The 15,000-nt window shown below is 51.0% G+C and overlaps 2 protein-coding genes across 2 annotated transcripts in view; both read left to right on the forward strand.

Annotated features, from left to right (window-relative positions):
- RRN3 (RNA polymerase I transcription factor RRN3) overlaps nt 1–2,177 on the forward strand; it is a 40,100-nt gene extending 37,923 nt beyond the window's left edge. Inside the window, exon 17 of the mRNA XM_085857210.1 lies at nt 1,330–2,177. Coding sequence (XP_085713336.1) covers nt 1,330–1,564 — 235 coding nt within the window. The 3' untranslated portion in view covers nt 1,565–2,177. The remainder of the gene's footprint in view (nt 1–1,329) is intronic.
- Nucleotides 2,178–3,360: 1,183 nt separating this feature from the next.
- The window catches only part of BMERB1 (bMERB domain containing 1), a 61,041-nt gene continuing 49,401 nt past the window's right edge, over nt 3,361–15,000 (forward strand). The window contains exon 1 of the mRNA XM_085857211.1: nt 3,361–4,770. Within this exon, the coding sequence (XP_085713337.1) occupies nt 4,368–4,770 (403 nt within the window). The 5' untranslated portion in view covers nt 3,361–4,367. The remainder of the gene's footprint in view (nt 4,771–15,000) is intronic.

A 15,000-nucleotide genomic window follows, 5' to 3' on the forward strand; every position in this document is an offset into this window, starting at 1 on the left:
TTGCTCGATGGAGGACTGGCTTTGGAGGCCCGCTTGGAAATGTGTCTTTCCCATGAAAGACATTAAGATTGTGTAACAAATAGTAAAAAGTTTAATCTTCCTGGGTTCTAAGATTGAAATGAGTGGAGAATGTGGAGGAGAAATTGATAGATGGTTTGCGTTGGGGAAAGCAGCAATGTCAGGATTGGAAAAGATCTGGAAAGACAAAGATGTGGCATAACAAACCAAGAGGAGGCTGGTGAATGCTCTCGTATTTCCGGTTGCAATATATGGATGTGAGTCGTGGACAGTGAAGAAGAAAGAAAGCAAGAGTATTGACAGTTTTGAAATGTGGTGTTGGAGACGTGTTAAAAAATTCCATTGATGGCAGGAAGAACTAGAGCGACACTCAGTAGAGCACATACCTCTGCCACGCTGAACAGTTCACGTTTTGTATCCCACTGATGGGCCGGATCTGGATCTAGACCTGAACCAAAATCGAATCAGCTTGTTCTCGTCACCAATCAACTCATCCACCAAGTTTTTATCATAACCCGTCCACAGCGTTTCAAAATATCATGAAAAATAGGCCGTATCGTGTTTTGGCCCCATCTCTCGATTGTGAACAATCAGTTTTAAATAAAATCCGGTTCCGTATCCATATCTTCACCAAAATCAAATCAATTTGTCCTTATCACACACCCAACCTGTCCACCAAATTTCTTCCAATTCTGTCCTCAATTTTTTGAGATATCCTGCTCGCTGACAAACAGACAGGGGTGAAAACATAACCTCCGTCCACCTTTGGTGGCAGAGGTAACAAACAAATCAGATTGAAGAAATTAGGCCACTATGTACATTCGAAGCATTGATGCAAAAACAGAAACTCTCATACTTTAGACATGTCATGCGTGCAGAAAATGAAAGTCTGGAGAAGTCAACCATGCTGGGTATGGTTGAGGGAATAAGAAGATGAAGAACACGAGGAGAAGAGGCAGACCTTATATGTACTCGATGGATGGGGGTAAAGGCTCCAACTAAGATGTCTGTCAGAACTTTGGGAAGCCGTGCAGGATCGGGAAGTTTGGAGAAATCTGATCGTGAATGTCACAAGAAGTCGGACACGACTTGACGGAACCAGATAACTAGAGGACCCATTATCGTGCTGTTGCACTTGCAGAATGTTGCATTAATTGTGTTAATCACTTTCATAATTCAGCACCATTTTCAATATGGAATGTGAATGAATTCTCTCCCCCTGCCGCCCACCTCCCAACCCCTCCCTTCCATTCTCCCCCATCCCCAATCCCACTGTCTCATCTACACACTTATGTTTCCTTTCACTCCCAGATCCGGCAAAGTCATTACACCACTGTATCGGACCTGGACAGAAGATGGGCTGCACGAGCCAGGGGATAAAGATCGAGCACGCTTGTCCACAAGCGAAGACAGCAACGCCGAGAGCGACGACGACTTCCTGAAGGCAGAGACGCCCAAGAACAATTCCGGGACTTTCGCCACGACCCCTTCATTTCACAATCGCACCCCAAAGAGCTTTGACTCGTCCCCTTGTCAACTCCCATAATTTGATTGAGGCTTCGAACCCTCTTCTCAATGAAATCTCCATCAATGTTCGCAACCTCGCAGATCCTCTTACTTTTTCACAACAGGTGACCCGTCCACCTTTTACCTGCGGTGAATGGTAGCATGTTATTCAGGTGAAGATCCGCTCTCAAGCTGAATGATACGTCGACGCCCCCGCACGCTATCTTATTTGATCTCTGAAGTTTTGTCTCCTATAGCCAACTCGCCTTGTGAAACCCACTCAGGTTTTAGATCTCCAGATATTGGGATGGGTGAATGACCATTGATTGCTATCTTAAATTAAACACATTTCATAGATTTACTGAATTGTAGTGGAATTGTACGTTAAGCAATGTTTGTGGCATAATAATGGGTTCACTTCATTTGGGAATGTGGTGTCATATCAGTTGCGACGTCGGTCTAGCGAGACCAAATGCATGGTGCGGAAACAGTTTTACACAAAGTGTGACCAGATCTTTGCTCCTGACCCGGAATTTCGGCCTCGGTGCATGTGCAGGCATAAAATTGTGCCATTTCTTCATGAGAAAGCAACTTGATCACTCCTTTCTACAATAATTTGTTTAATTCTCAAACAGTAAAAGCTGTATTCTTGATATAGATTGTATTCCTGGCTGAGCGAGCAATGCCAAAACCTGTGCTGTGTTGCGAAGTTTTCCATCGCTCGCACGGACAAAGAATGAATTGTGTTTTCGATCTCATTTTGTTAGATTTCGTAAGTATATTGACGACTTCCATCCTCTGTTTGTGTGTTTGTGTGTGTTTGTTTGTAGGCACGATAACTAGAGAACGGAAGAAGCTACCAATGTCAAATTACACCACGTGATTTAGGAGGGTGATGGCTAGCGCTGATTAGATTTTGGTCAAAATTGGTCAAAGGTCAAGGTCACAGTGAGGTCAAACATCCAAAAAAAAGTTATAACTCGAGAACGGAAGAAGCTACCAATGTCATATTACACCACGTGATTCAGGAGGGTGATGGCTAGTGCTGATTAGATTTTGGTCAAAATTGGTCAAAGGTCAGGGTCACAGTGAGGTCAAACATCCAAAAAAAGAGTTATAACTCGAGAACGGAAGAAGCTACCAATGTCATATTACACCACGTGATTCAGGAGGGTGATGGCTAGCGCTGATTAGATTTTGGTCAAAGGTCAGGGTCACAGTGAGGTCAAACATCCAAAAAAAAGTTATAACTCGAGAACGGAAGACGCTACCAATGGCATATTACACCACGTGATTCAGGAGGGTGATGGCTAGCACTGATTAGATTTTGGTCAAAATCGGTCACAGTGAGGTCAAACATTCGATTTTTTGATGGTTTTGTACAGAATCGTCGTATAAACTTCTGGTTTGCGTCGCTACCTTCTCGAGAGACAGCTTTTATTAGACAAGGTCAGAGGTCAAGTTGACGATTTCGTAAGTATCAATCTGTGGCTGCTTGTTTTTGTGTCTATTTCGTTTGGATATCTTTACAAAATAAAGTGCTGTGTCATGTTTGCAAGCTTTAGCCATCTGTGCCGCTTGTTGCTTGACATCGGTACTTGTCGTTGTCATGTGTCCATTCAGATCACATCCGTTTGGACACGTGGACGCCATTTTTGTTTGTGTTCCATCAACCCTTCTTGATGTGGTATTTTGTATTTGATCCTTACATATTACCTTTATGTTTCTGCCAAGAGAAGTGAATTTTCTTGAAAGTCATTCACTTATTTCATATGCACATATGAAATTTGACACCCCTCTTCTTCCCCCACCCCCACTTCCTCCTATACTCCACAACTCCACATGTGGCTCTTCCATCTTCTCATTCCTTTGCCTGCACTTCTCCACCCTCCACGTCTTCCCTTTAGTTCTTACCTCCTCCAAAAGCAAATCTTGCTTGGAAAAGTCACAATGATTTACTTGAACACCAGGTAAATCCATCTCCTGTCAGGAACCCTTTAAATCAAGATCCTTCCCACTTCCTCAAGATCTCTCACGTTATTCCAGTAACCACTTCCTGGTTAACCTTCCAAATTCCAGGCTCGTCACACACCTTGACTCCTTTGTTCCTCTGTTCTTTCGTTTGTGGAACTGCCACCTTCTGGAGGATGTTCAATCTCACACTTCCCTCTATGGCTTTAAGCAGGTGGTGCACAACACCTGGCCATCTCATATCATTCAGCATTCCTATCCTTGATATTTTCACCCTCCTCCAAGCTCTCGTATTCACCGGTTACTCACGATGTTCATCAAATCCTCCACTCCTGGTCATCATGCATTCATTCCCTTGCTCTTTATGCTCACCCTTGCCTATGCATTTGCTTTCCTGCTCTTCCATGAGCCTATACTTGGTATACAAAAGTTGCATGAAGTGACGAAGGTTAGGGAATGGTTTGAACAGCAATCTCTTTGGTTTATTCAGATTTTCAACTATTTACCGGAAAATTCTATCTATAGAATTTCCTCATACTTGTATTTCCCTGAAATCGTTTATAGTTTCGAGCTGTCCCTTGTCGATCCTGGACAACTTCCAACACAGTTTGCACTTGTACCCCCAAGAGCAAAACAAGGTTGAACCGAGCTGTTGTCTCCCGTCGACTCCATGGCTTGGTTTGGTGTGGATTATGTGCTTCATTTAACTAAGTGCCATGTACAAAATTCCACCTCTCAAGGTGAGCACGGGGTATGACAGGTACAACTGTTTCGTTTCGAACGTCTTCACGTTGCGAGATTTCTGGACCTTCATGATGACGTCTTGGGATTGATTTGAAAGGGGTTTTCAACGTACCCACCGTGAAACGTCCATGGGTACATTTGTCACGCTAGATCGGTTTGTCATGGCAGTGTACCAATACCTGACACCTGACTCGAACTCTGTGCCATTGGCCAAGAGTACGATTGTTTACAATAAGCTTTTACAATCCCACGGAGACTCGTATTTAATTTGGATGGAGGTCTGGCCTGTACTTCGCATTGTTCTCCCGCATGCATTCTTTCTCTACATCCCTCCTTATGCCCACCCCCTCCAACCCCCGCTTTATCTTCCCCTTCCCGCCTACTCCCCGTTTTGCACCCCCATACTGCCCCAGATGCCCACCGCACATCCGTTCATGGATCCTGAGCGCATGAGCACGCGCAGCAGCTACGGGTCTCTCGCTGAGACCGCGCGGGGAGACCCAGACTGTCCCGGAGTCGAGACCCACAGGGGTGAGTCTGGTGCAGCGTTTGCATCGATCGAGCGTTTCGTAACCTTTTTGGGGGTTTGCTTCTTCATGCAGCATTCTTTATGGGGTCCGTATCACCGGTACGTTCACAGTGAACCGCAGGCAAATCCCCACGGTGTCTACGTCATTCCTACCATAAAACGTCACGCAAGCAATCTGACGTCCGGCTCTCACTTTGATTTCCTAGTAAACAGGGGGGGGGGGCATCGTTAACCGTTTGCAGGTAATGTCCGATTCCATTCACCTGCTCAGCTATTCAGTAAATATTACACTGAAACATTCGTCCGTTTAACCTGTAAGCTCCCCCCCCCCTCTTCCTGTACTTGATCCTGTCTCATCTATCTGAGGATTCATTCCTAAAATTCCCAATAAAATCATCAACCTTCAAAACTGCTATCGATGGGTTTTAATCAATGCTGCTAAAACAGTTTATCAGAAGGCAGAGATCATAATTCTTCCATTTCATTAAACATTTAATTAATGATTAATATAATTATATCTCGATTATTTCAGATACAGCTCAATGTGCTCGAAGATTGAACCCTATTCTTGGGTTTGCGACGTCGTTGAAGTTAACTTACTCGCCCTAATTTTGTTGAAACCACCCACCATTTAACCTTTCACGATGTGCAAATCATTATACCGCCACCATTGCCGGGAACGAACGGTCATCTGACAACATAAATAATAAATAACCGTATTCAACACTCGGAGCGTCGGCAGTAAATGCCAAATGCTGCATCCATGGACTGTGCACCTGTCGATGTGAATCGGCACAATCGATAATACTGTTGTGGTTACCAAATTCGCAAACCACCATTCAGGTCCCTTAGGTGAGGTATCTCGGCAAGTATATGTGTAGTTAGGCCCAAACCCGTTGTCTAGTGGGAATACATGTCATTTATGCGTGCTGCGACTCTTCAGGATAGCCGTTTTTCTTTTACTATCTTTAATTTGGACCAACCGCCATGATTACCACCACAATCACAACATCAACCACCAACCACAACGCCGCTTCACCACAACCGCCACGACCTTCACGTCACACCTCGCAACCGGAGCATCGCCACCGTTCTTGCCCCGCTGTGGGTACCGGTGTTGGACTCGTGCAGGGCGCGCGTCGAACAGCGTGTACAAAATCACGGATTTTGTGCTTCAAAAACGACACACGCCCACTTTTTGCCGTCCAATCGGTGAGCGAGGGGCGATTTGGCCCCGCCTCCAGGACGATCGATATATGCAAATTTATGGATCAAAAAGCCTTCACGCCCACTTTTTCTCGGGCCAATGGGGAGCGAGGTGAAAGGTCAAAGGCGAAGCTACGGGGGGATAAAAGGACCGTGTTCGTCAGTCAGAAGGAGTCGGAAAGTCCAGAGGCGGAGAGTAGGAGGTCGGGAGGCGGAGAGTAGGAGAGTCGGAGAGTCCAGAGGCGGAGAGTAGGAGAGTCGGAAACAGAGAGTCAAGACTTCGCGGGCGGTGGAGCTGCTCGTCGTGTGCGTTGGAGTCGGAACGGAGGGGACGAGCTGTGGAAAGGCGGCGACACCAGACGAGGGGGTGCTCGCGTCGTGCAGGAAGCTGCACCCGAGGGAGGCCGACAGCGCGACCTGGCCGAGGTGGAGACGCTCGTCGCGGGATAATAAAGATCCTCTATACCCCGAGCATCAGCAACCCCCACCTGTTTCCCCCCGCGCTGAGATAGTGCGACCAAGGGGGCCCCTTTCCCACCCCCTACCAGACACCGTCCGCGAGGCCCGCGGAGTTGAGGCGCCATCGCCGCTCCTCGTCTCATCACCAGACGGGTAGGCGCGACCCGGTCTCGGCCTCAGGCCCGCCTCCTCCTTGAGGGTATTCTTTTCCTTGGTTTTGGGTATGTGTTGTCGGCGCCGTCTGTGAAGTAGAATTGTATAAGTGTTGCCGTGTGCTCGGTAGTCGGTATTAGCTCTGCATTGTGTTTTCGCTTTTACATTTGCTTTTTGTGTAAATTGCATTGTGTCTTTTCTGTGTGCTTTTGGTGGAATCGAATATGTGTGCTTCCCGTGTGCCGCGAATAAATGTGCTTTTGTGTTGAACTGTTTCCCGCTTCGCTTCGTCATTTCTCCCATTGAATCCTCATCTTGCTTCACGTAAAGGGTTGGTAGTGGGCTGAATACGCCCGATAATTAATCGAACCGTCGAGGTCGACGATAACACCGCTCGGTTATTCTGATAGTACGGAACGGGTCGCTTAAGTGGCCCGTGTCCGAAGTCGACCTGCGGCGAGGTGCGATCGCCCGGTCTACCCTCCGCGTGGGTACTTAGGTAGGTCGAATTTGGCGAGCAACCCTATCCCACGCGGGGGCTGATTGGCTCGATCGCGGTGAGACCGAAAGGTCCACCCGTGACTGGTTCCCGGCGTTAGTCCGAGAGGGTCACGACTGGATTGTCCGTCCGGTGGGCGACGTGCCGCGATTCGAGTTACGTGGCCGTCCGCACGCCGGCGGGCGCGAATACCGCAACACTGGTGTCAGGTCGTGCGATACAAATTCATCGCCCTCCTCGCGGCACTGGTATCGGAGAACAGGAAAACGGGCTCTCCTGTCTCCGGCTAAATTCACGGGAATCGGTCCAGGGGTGAGAGAAGCGACCCCCGATTCCCTCCAAATTACGAGCGAGTTAAATTAACCCTTCACGAGAAGCAAGATGGCGTCTCAAGGCGAGCGGGAGCCGGGGGTATTAGAAATGGATGTAGAATGTGTAGAATCCATGGTCCAGGATGGAATCCCCGAGCAGGAAATGTTGATTGTGCAGGAACACGGACTCGCCCAACTGAACCCAGGGCCCGAGGTGGGTGCGGCAGCGGCCGCAGTGTATGACACCTCCCCCCCCCTCTCCACCAAGACCCTTCCCCAACCCCTGCCGAAACGGCTCACTCAAGCGCACCCGACATGGCCCAGCTATGCGCCATGCTGGCGGCAATGACAAATGAAATGAAAAACGAAATGAAAGGCATGAACAAACAAATGATCGAAAGAATGGATGCGAATACACAACAAATGAACGGAATGGAAACAAACATGAAGGAAGAAACGAAAAAGCTCCGGGGGGAGACGCAGAACATGGGCCGATGCCTGCAGGCGGGCATGAAGGCCGTGACCAGGGAACTCAGAATGGCGACTCCACGTGTTGGAGCAAACGAGCTGGAAGGGGGTGCAACGGCTGACAGGCCCGCGGTGGAGGCGGGTAAAAAAATAATTCGGGGGGCGTGTTCGGCGAGGGTCGTGACAGAGGAATCGACGGTGACCAAAAGGGAAAAATTAAATGGGGAGACCAAAACGTGTGAGACGAGACACGAGGTGACGACAACGGAAATAATAGTGGAGACAAGGGAGGTAAAGGGTGAAGAGTTGGCAGTGACGGTAGCCGGGAAGGGAACGATAGAGGAGAGACTGCACGGTGAGGACGGGGTAAGTGACGCACACACGGAGGTAGTGGAGGACAATGGGGTTGAGCTCGCGGAGCGTGTAGGGACCCAGTGCGAGCACCTGGGTGGCCTCCTCCAGGAACGAGGGGAGGGAGTATTCCCCCTTGAGGCGAGTCACGACCAGGTGAGTTCGGTCGTGCTTTGCGAGGTTGAGGGGAGGAGTGCTGTGGACAGGTGCTTGGAGAGCTTGGGGGGTATAGAGGCCCCGGAGACCCTTGTGGGGACACGAATCCCCAGTGTGGTTGTCCCTGTGTGTGTGGTGCAAGGTGTGAGTGCGTCCCCGTGTGTGGAAGCGACCCCGTGTGTGATTGGTGTGGTGGCGATGGTGCCAGAGTACGTGCTTCCCAGCACGCCGTGTGTGGATGAGGCACGGAGTGTGAGTAAGGCACCGCGGGTTGGTGCCCCCGCGTGTGTGGGTGAGGCACCGTGTGTGGAAGAGACCGCGTGTGTGAGTGTCGCCGTGTGTATGAGTGAGGTACCGCGGGTGAGTGCCCCCGCGTGTGTGGATGAGGCACGGAGTGCGAGTGAGGCACCGCGGGTGAGTGCCCCCGCACGCGTGAGTGAACGGCCGTGTGCAAGGTCGCTGTGTGCCAGGGAGACCGTGTGTGTGAGAGAGCGGTATGTGAGGGAGATGTCGGTCGGCATGCGGGAGCACGCAGCCGCGTCTCCCCGTGTGAATGTGATGGAGTGGACTGTGTGCGTCGTAACACGCAGGTATGCGTGTGTGGAATGGAGGCGACGACGGCGACATGTAAAGAAAGAAAGCCGAGTAGCGGCTGTAGTTGTTTCAGGGACCGTGCCGGGTTCACCCAGCAGTGAGCACGCGGTCCGTGCTGTGCAACGCACGAGACCACCACGTGCTCGCTTGCGAGAGTGAAGTCCCGGTCCGGAAACGCACGCGGTGGATTTGCCGATCCCGCGGACGGACAAAGTTTAGGCAGGTAAACGGATTTGGACCGGACGGGTTCTCCACGCGATCGTGTGTGTTAAGCTCCAACGGGCAAAGCACATGTGTTCGCGTGGGGAACCCCTCGAGACGTGGGGCTTGTTTTTTTTTTCTGCGCACGGTGACGTCATGGCTGCACGTGGGGTTGGAATCCGGCAGGAGGGGTATCTCTGCCGGATGGCACCGTCCAAGGAGGGACGAGGAACACGTGCAGCTGCATGACGTCACGGGCAGGTGTAAAGTGCGCGAGCTCTGAGTTGCCGCGCAGGTGCTGCGCATGGAAAAAAAGAAAAAGCAAGCCTCACTTTCGGGTGCACAGGATTCCTGGGCAAGGTGTGGAAGACCCCCTTGGCTCCTGGGCACAGGATGGAAACTAGTTAGGGGGAAGGGTTAGCTTAGCTAGACCGACTCCATGGGGCAGGGGGTAAGTCCTCATGGAGTCCTTGGAATGGATTAGGTAGAGGGATTGTAGCCAGATTTAGGTTGGGGAAATGGGAAATGATTTTTGGGACATTTGGAGACAGTGACAGACTTGTGGATGTGTAGAGGGGACGTAGCTTAGCTACGTAGTGTTAAAAGGAACGTGCTATAGTTTAAGGGACGACGTGGGAGCACGAGTTAGTTAGGGGAGGTAGTTAGAAGGATGGCAGAGTTCAGTGGTGTGTGTGTTGAAGAGTTGGTGAGTGAAGTGGAAGCATGTGCTTGGTGAGTGAGTGAGGCCAGCGGGTCTGTGTGTATGGAGTGAATGGGGAATGCATGGTGCGATGAGTGATTGGGGGGAGGAGTGACTCCCGCCCAAGGGACCCCGGGGTCAGAGTAAAGTGAGTTAGGGGGTTAGTCAAATTTACAAAACTGAGGTCGTTTTGCTGTTGGTGGGAATGTAGGCTCGAGACCCATTTGGAGGGGTGCAGGAGCCCTGTTGATGGGCTTGGGAGCGTGGCTGCGAAAGGTGAGTATCGCTGAGTGGGTACCCCGGGCACCAGGCTAGTCGGCCGCGGTAGGCCATGGGCCCATGGGGGGCCGGGATAGAGTAGTGGGCACGGGTGCGCCTGCTTGGTGCGGGGGCCCGGGGCGCCATTAGCCGCGTGGGCAGTGTTGTGGGCACGGGTGACCCTCGGAAAGGGGCCCGGGAGGCCGGCCTGCCACGTGTGCGTTTCAGGGGAGGTGCCATGGGGGCACTCCCCGGTGTTAGGGAGCTGGTAGGCTCGGAGGCAGTGTAGTGCCCGGGGGTGCCATAGTGGGAGAATCGGCAGAGGGTCGTGCCTGCCAAAGGGAGCCACGTGTCCCAGCCAGGAGACCGTGTGAGGGCACGGAGAGAAAATTGGGGGGCGAGGCCCGAAATTGTGAGGACACCAACACAGGCGACCGGAATCTGGGTTGTTAGAACCAATAGTTTAAGCGAGAGGCGCTTGTTGAAAGCCCCGGGTAGTTTAACAGTTAAATGGTTAGGGTAGATTAGGAGATGTACCCCTCCGCACCATCCATCCTCGCTCTCGTTGTGGGCCGCTGGACCCACTTTGGGTTAGATCGCCGAACTCTGGGGAGGCCATTCTGAGGCTTGAGTTGGGCCTCGACACAGGACGTTAGCTCTCCCTTATTCCCCTCCGGGAAGGGAATGTAGGGGTTGGGAGTAGGCTAGGTGACAGGATAGGTTAGCCGAACAAGGACGATAAAGGGGGTTAGGGGACGATTTATAGTGGGGAAGTAAAAAAAAAAAAAAAAAAAAAAAATAAGTTGGGGCTAAATTGGGGTTTGACAAATTAAGGGAGTGGGTATGTACAGTGACAGGCAAAGGCGATAGGTTGGGAGGGAGACAGGTAGGTAGGTCCGAGCCCGCCTTCCAAGTGGCCAGCACCACCGCACTCCCTCCACCAACTTCCACTGACGGCAAAAGCTGGCCAGCTTCATCTGCTGGCTGTGTGCTGCGAGGCCTGTGCCGGCTGGATCGTCTGCAGCTGCTGTGCTGCAAGGCCTGTGCCGGCCCACTTCATCTGCCGGCTGGCTGTTTTTTCTTCAAGGCCTGTGCCGGCCAGTTCATCTGCCGGCTGTGTTTGCCTGCAGCGGCCTTATTCTGCGGGCTGAGTTTGCCTGCTCACCTTTGCCATGCCATGCCCACTGCCCATGTTCACCAGCCCCGTTCAATTTTGCTTTGCCCCCCCCTGTTCATTTCCATGTGCGCCAGGATCAAGGCAACAGTTTGCAAGCTGCGAGAACTGCCCTGTTGGCAGCTACAACACGGGCCTGCAGTGGCAGCCCGTGCACCGTGTTTTGCGTCCATCCATTCATCCATTCATTCGTTGTGCTCATTGCGTGTGCCACTTGAGCTGGCACGGAGACTACGTTTGTGCAGCCCATGCACCGTTGTGATTCACTGCATTCAGTTCAAACCGTTCATGCATCCATTCGTTGTGCTCATTGCGTGTGCCACTTGAGCTGGCACGGAGACTGCGTTTGTGCAGCCCATGCACCGTTGTGGTTCACTGCGTTCAGTTCAAAAGGGAAGGCCTTGGACTGCGTGTGAGCAGCCAGCCACGTTCCCTGTCACCTGCATTGTTTGAGCCAGAGACTGCATGCGAGCAGCCTGGCTCCCTGCTAACTGCTTTTCTTTTGCAGAGCTCATTGATCCTGGGCCATGGTTTAGTGTAAAATTTGTAAGTTAAGGTTAAGATGTACTGTACATATGAGTGCGCCCCCGGCATGTCTGTCTTAGCGCCGGCAATTTTATTTAAGTCGTCCGTGTGAGTGAGTTTGTTTAGGTAGTTACGCAGCCCTCAGGTTATTTATTTTGGGGACACGAATACCATGAATGTCGCACTCAGGGATCCGTAGGTAAAATGTACTAGGGGAAAACTACACATGATGGCACACGAAAATTTGACGACTCGGGACGAGTCTGTAAAAAGGGGAGGAGGTAGTGTTGTGGTTACCAAATTCGCAAACCACCATTCAGGTCCCTTAGGTGAGGTATCTCGGCAAGTATATGTGTAGTTAGGCCCAAACCCGTTGTCTAGTGGGAATACATGTCATTTATGCGTGCTGCGACTCTTCAGGATAGCCGTTTTTCTTTTACTATCTTTAATTTGGACCAACCGCCATGATTACCACCACAATCACAACATCAACCACCAACCACAACGCCGCTTCACCACAACCGCCACGACCTTCACGTCACACCTCGCAACCGTAGCATCGCCACCGTTCTTGCCCCGCTGTGGGTACCGGTGTTGGACTCGTGCAGGGCGCGCGTCGAACAGCGTGTACAAAATCACGGATTTTGTGCTTCAAAAACGGATCAAAAACGACACACGCCCACTTTTTGCCGTCCAATCGGTGAGCGAGGGGCGATTTGGCCCCGCCTCCAGGACGATCGATATATGCAAATTTATGGATCAAAAAGCCTTCACGCCCACTTTTTCTCGGGCCAATGGGGAGCGAGGTGAAAGGTCAAAGGGAGGGGGTCAAAGGCGAAGCTACGGGGGGATAAAAGGACCGTGTTCGTCAGTCAGAAGGAGTCGGAAAGTCCAGAGGCGGAGAGTAGGAGGTCGGGAGGCGGAGAGTAGGAGAGTCGGAGAGTCCAGAGGCGGAGAGTAGGAGAGTCGAGAGTCGGAGAGTCCAGAGGCGGAGAGTAGGAGAGTCGGAAACAGAGAGTCAAGACTTCGCGGGCGGTGGAGCTGCTCGTCGTGTGCGTTGGAGTCGGAACGGAGGGACGAGCTGTGGAAAGGCGGCGACACCAGACGAGGGGGTGCTCGCGTCGTGCAGGAAGCTGCACCCGAGGGAGGCCGACAGCGCGACCTGGCCGAGGTGGAGACGCTCGTCGTGGGATAATAAAGATCCTCTATACCCCGAGCATCAGCAACCCCCTCCTGTTTCCCCCCGCGCTGAGATAGTGCGACCAAGGGGGCCCCTTTCCCACCCCCTACCAGACACCGTCCGCGAGGCCCGCGGAGTTGAGGCGCCATCGCCGCTCCTCGTCTCATCACCAGACGGGTAGGCGCGACCCGGTCTCGGCCTCAGGCCCGCCTCATCCTTGAGGGTATTCTTTTCCTTGGTTTTGGGTATGTGTTGTCGGCGCCGTCTGTGAAGTAGAATTGTATAAGTGTTGCCGTGTGCTCGGTAGTCGGTATTAGCTCTGCATTGTGTTTTCGCTTTTACATTTGCTTTTTGTGTAAATTGCATTGTGTCTTTTCTGTGTGCTTTTGGTGGAATCGAATATGTGTGCTTCCCGTGTGCCGCGAATAAATGTGCTTTTGTGTTGAACTGTTTCCCGCTTCGCTTCGTCATTTCTCCCATTGAATCCTCATCTTGCTTCACGTAAAGGGTTGGTAGTGGGCTGAATACGCCCGATAATTAATCGAACCGTCTAGGTCGACGATAACACCGCTCGGTTATTCTCATAGTACGGAACGGGTCGCTTAAGTGGCCCGTGTCCGAAGTCGACCTGCGGCGAGGTGCGATCGCCCGGTCTACCCTCCGCGTGGGTACTTAGGTAGGTCGAATTTGGCGAGCAACCCTATCCCACGCGGGGGCTGATTGGCTCGATCGCGGTGAGACCGAAAGGTCCACCCGTGACTGGTTCCCGGCGTTAGTCCGAGAGGGTCACGACTGGATTGTCCGTCCGGTGGGCGACGTGCCGCGATTCGAGTTACGTGACCGTCCGCACGCCGGCGGGCGCGAATACCGCAACAATACATTTTGGTGCTTGTGCTTAACTTACAACCGGGTGTTACTTACTCTTGTTTAAGATTGAAAGCACTGTAACAAAGTATGAACATCTAAAAGAGGCCCTTTCTGCAGTTCAATGGAGGACTGCTCTCCCCTATTGGATGAGACCTCAGCATCACATCGGTCTTTCCTGGAATCCAGGTAATGTGACGCTCTCAACATAATTGGAATCTTTCATGATGAGGCTGAATGAAACACAAGGCCTTGTTTTGCTCTCAAATCGCAGGCAGGTCCATGTCTTTCTCTGTTTTCGAGCACCTCCCCCACGGTCTTGCTCTCGGCTCCTCAAGGATGTACATGTTCTTTCAGTCACCTCCTCAAATCCAGGCTTTCCACACAGCTAAACTCTGTTTGTGAAACCGCCTACCAGGCATGAATCAATCCTACTCTTCCCTCCTGAGCTTCAAGCAGGTGGTGCACCATCTCATTTTTCCAGCATGGCTGCCATTCCATGTGACGTATGACGTCATGATTATGATGTAAACATTCAACATGACTAGTCGCACACATGGTGAAAATTTGCTCTCAATCCGACAAGCGGTTGCAGAGAAAACCACAAAAGTTCTGTGCGGTCAAACAAATGGACCCAAACGCAATATATACCCTCTCCTTCGGTGAGGGTGAAAATAACAATGAAAATAAATAAATAATAGCAATACAAAACGCACACGTGCATACAAACACACACACGCACACACACTCAAACAACTCGTACAAAAACAAACACACATACTCATACACACACACACACACACACACACACACACACACACACACACACACACACACACACACACACACACACACACACACTCAAACAACTCATACAAAAACAAACACACATACTCATACATATCCACACACACACACGTACTCATATACACACACAGACACAGACACACACACGCACACACACACTCTCACACACACACACACACACACACACACACACACACACACACACACACACACACACACACTCAAACAACTCATACAAAAACAAACACACACACACACACAACATCCAATATTCAACTTTACTTATATTGGAAACCTCCAAACAGTTCCCTTATCTAAAGTAAGAA

This window comes from Eptatretus burgeri, chromosome 15 (genome assembly GCF_056783735.1).
Source record: "Eptatretus burgeri isolate ZD-2024b chromosome 15, Ebu_testis_v1, whole genome shotgun sequence".
Lineage (NCBI taxonomy): Eukaryota > Metazoa > Chordata > Myxini > Myxiniformes > Myxinidae > Eptatretus > Eptatretus burgeri.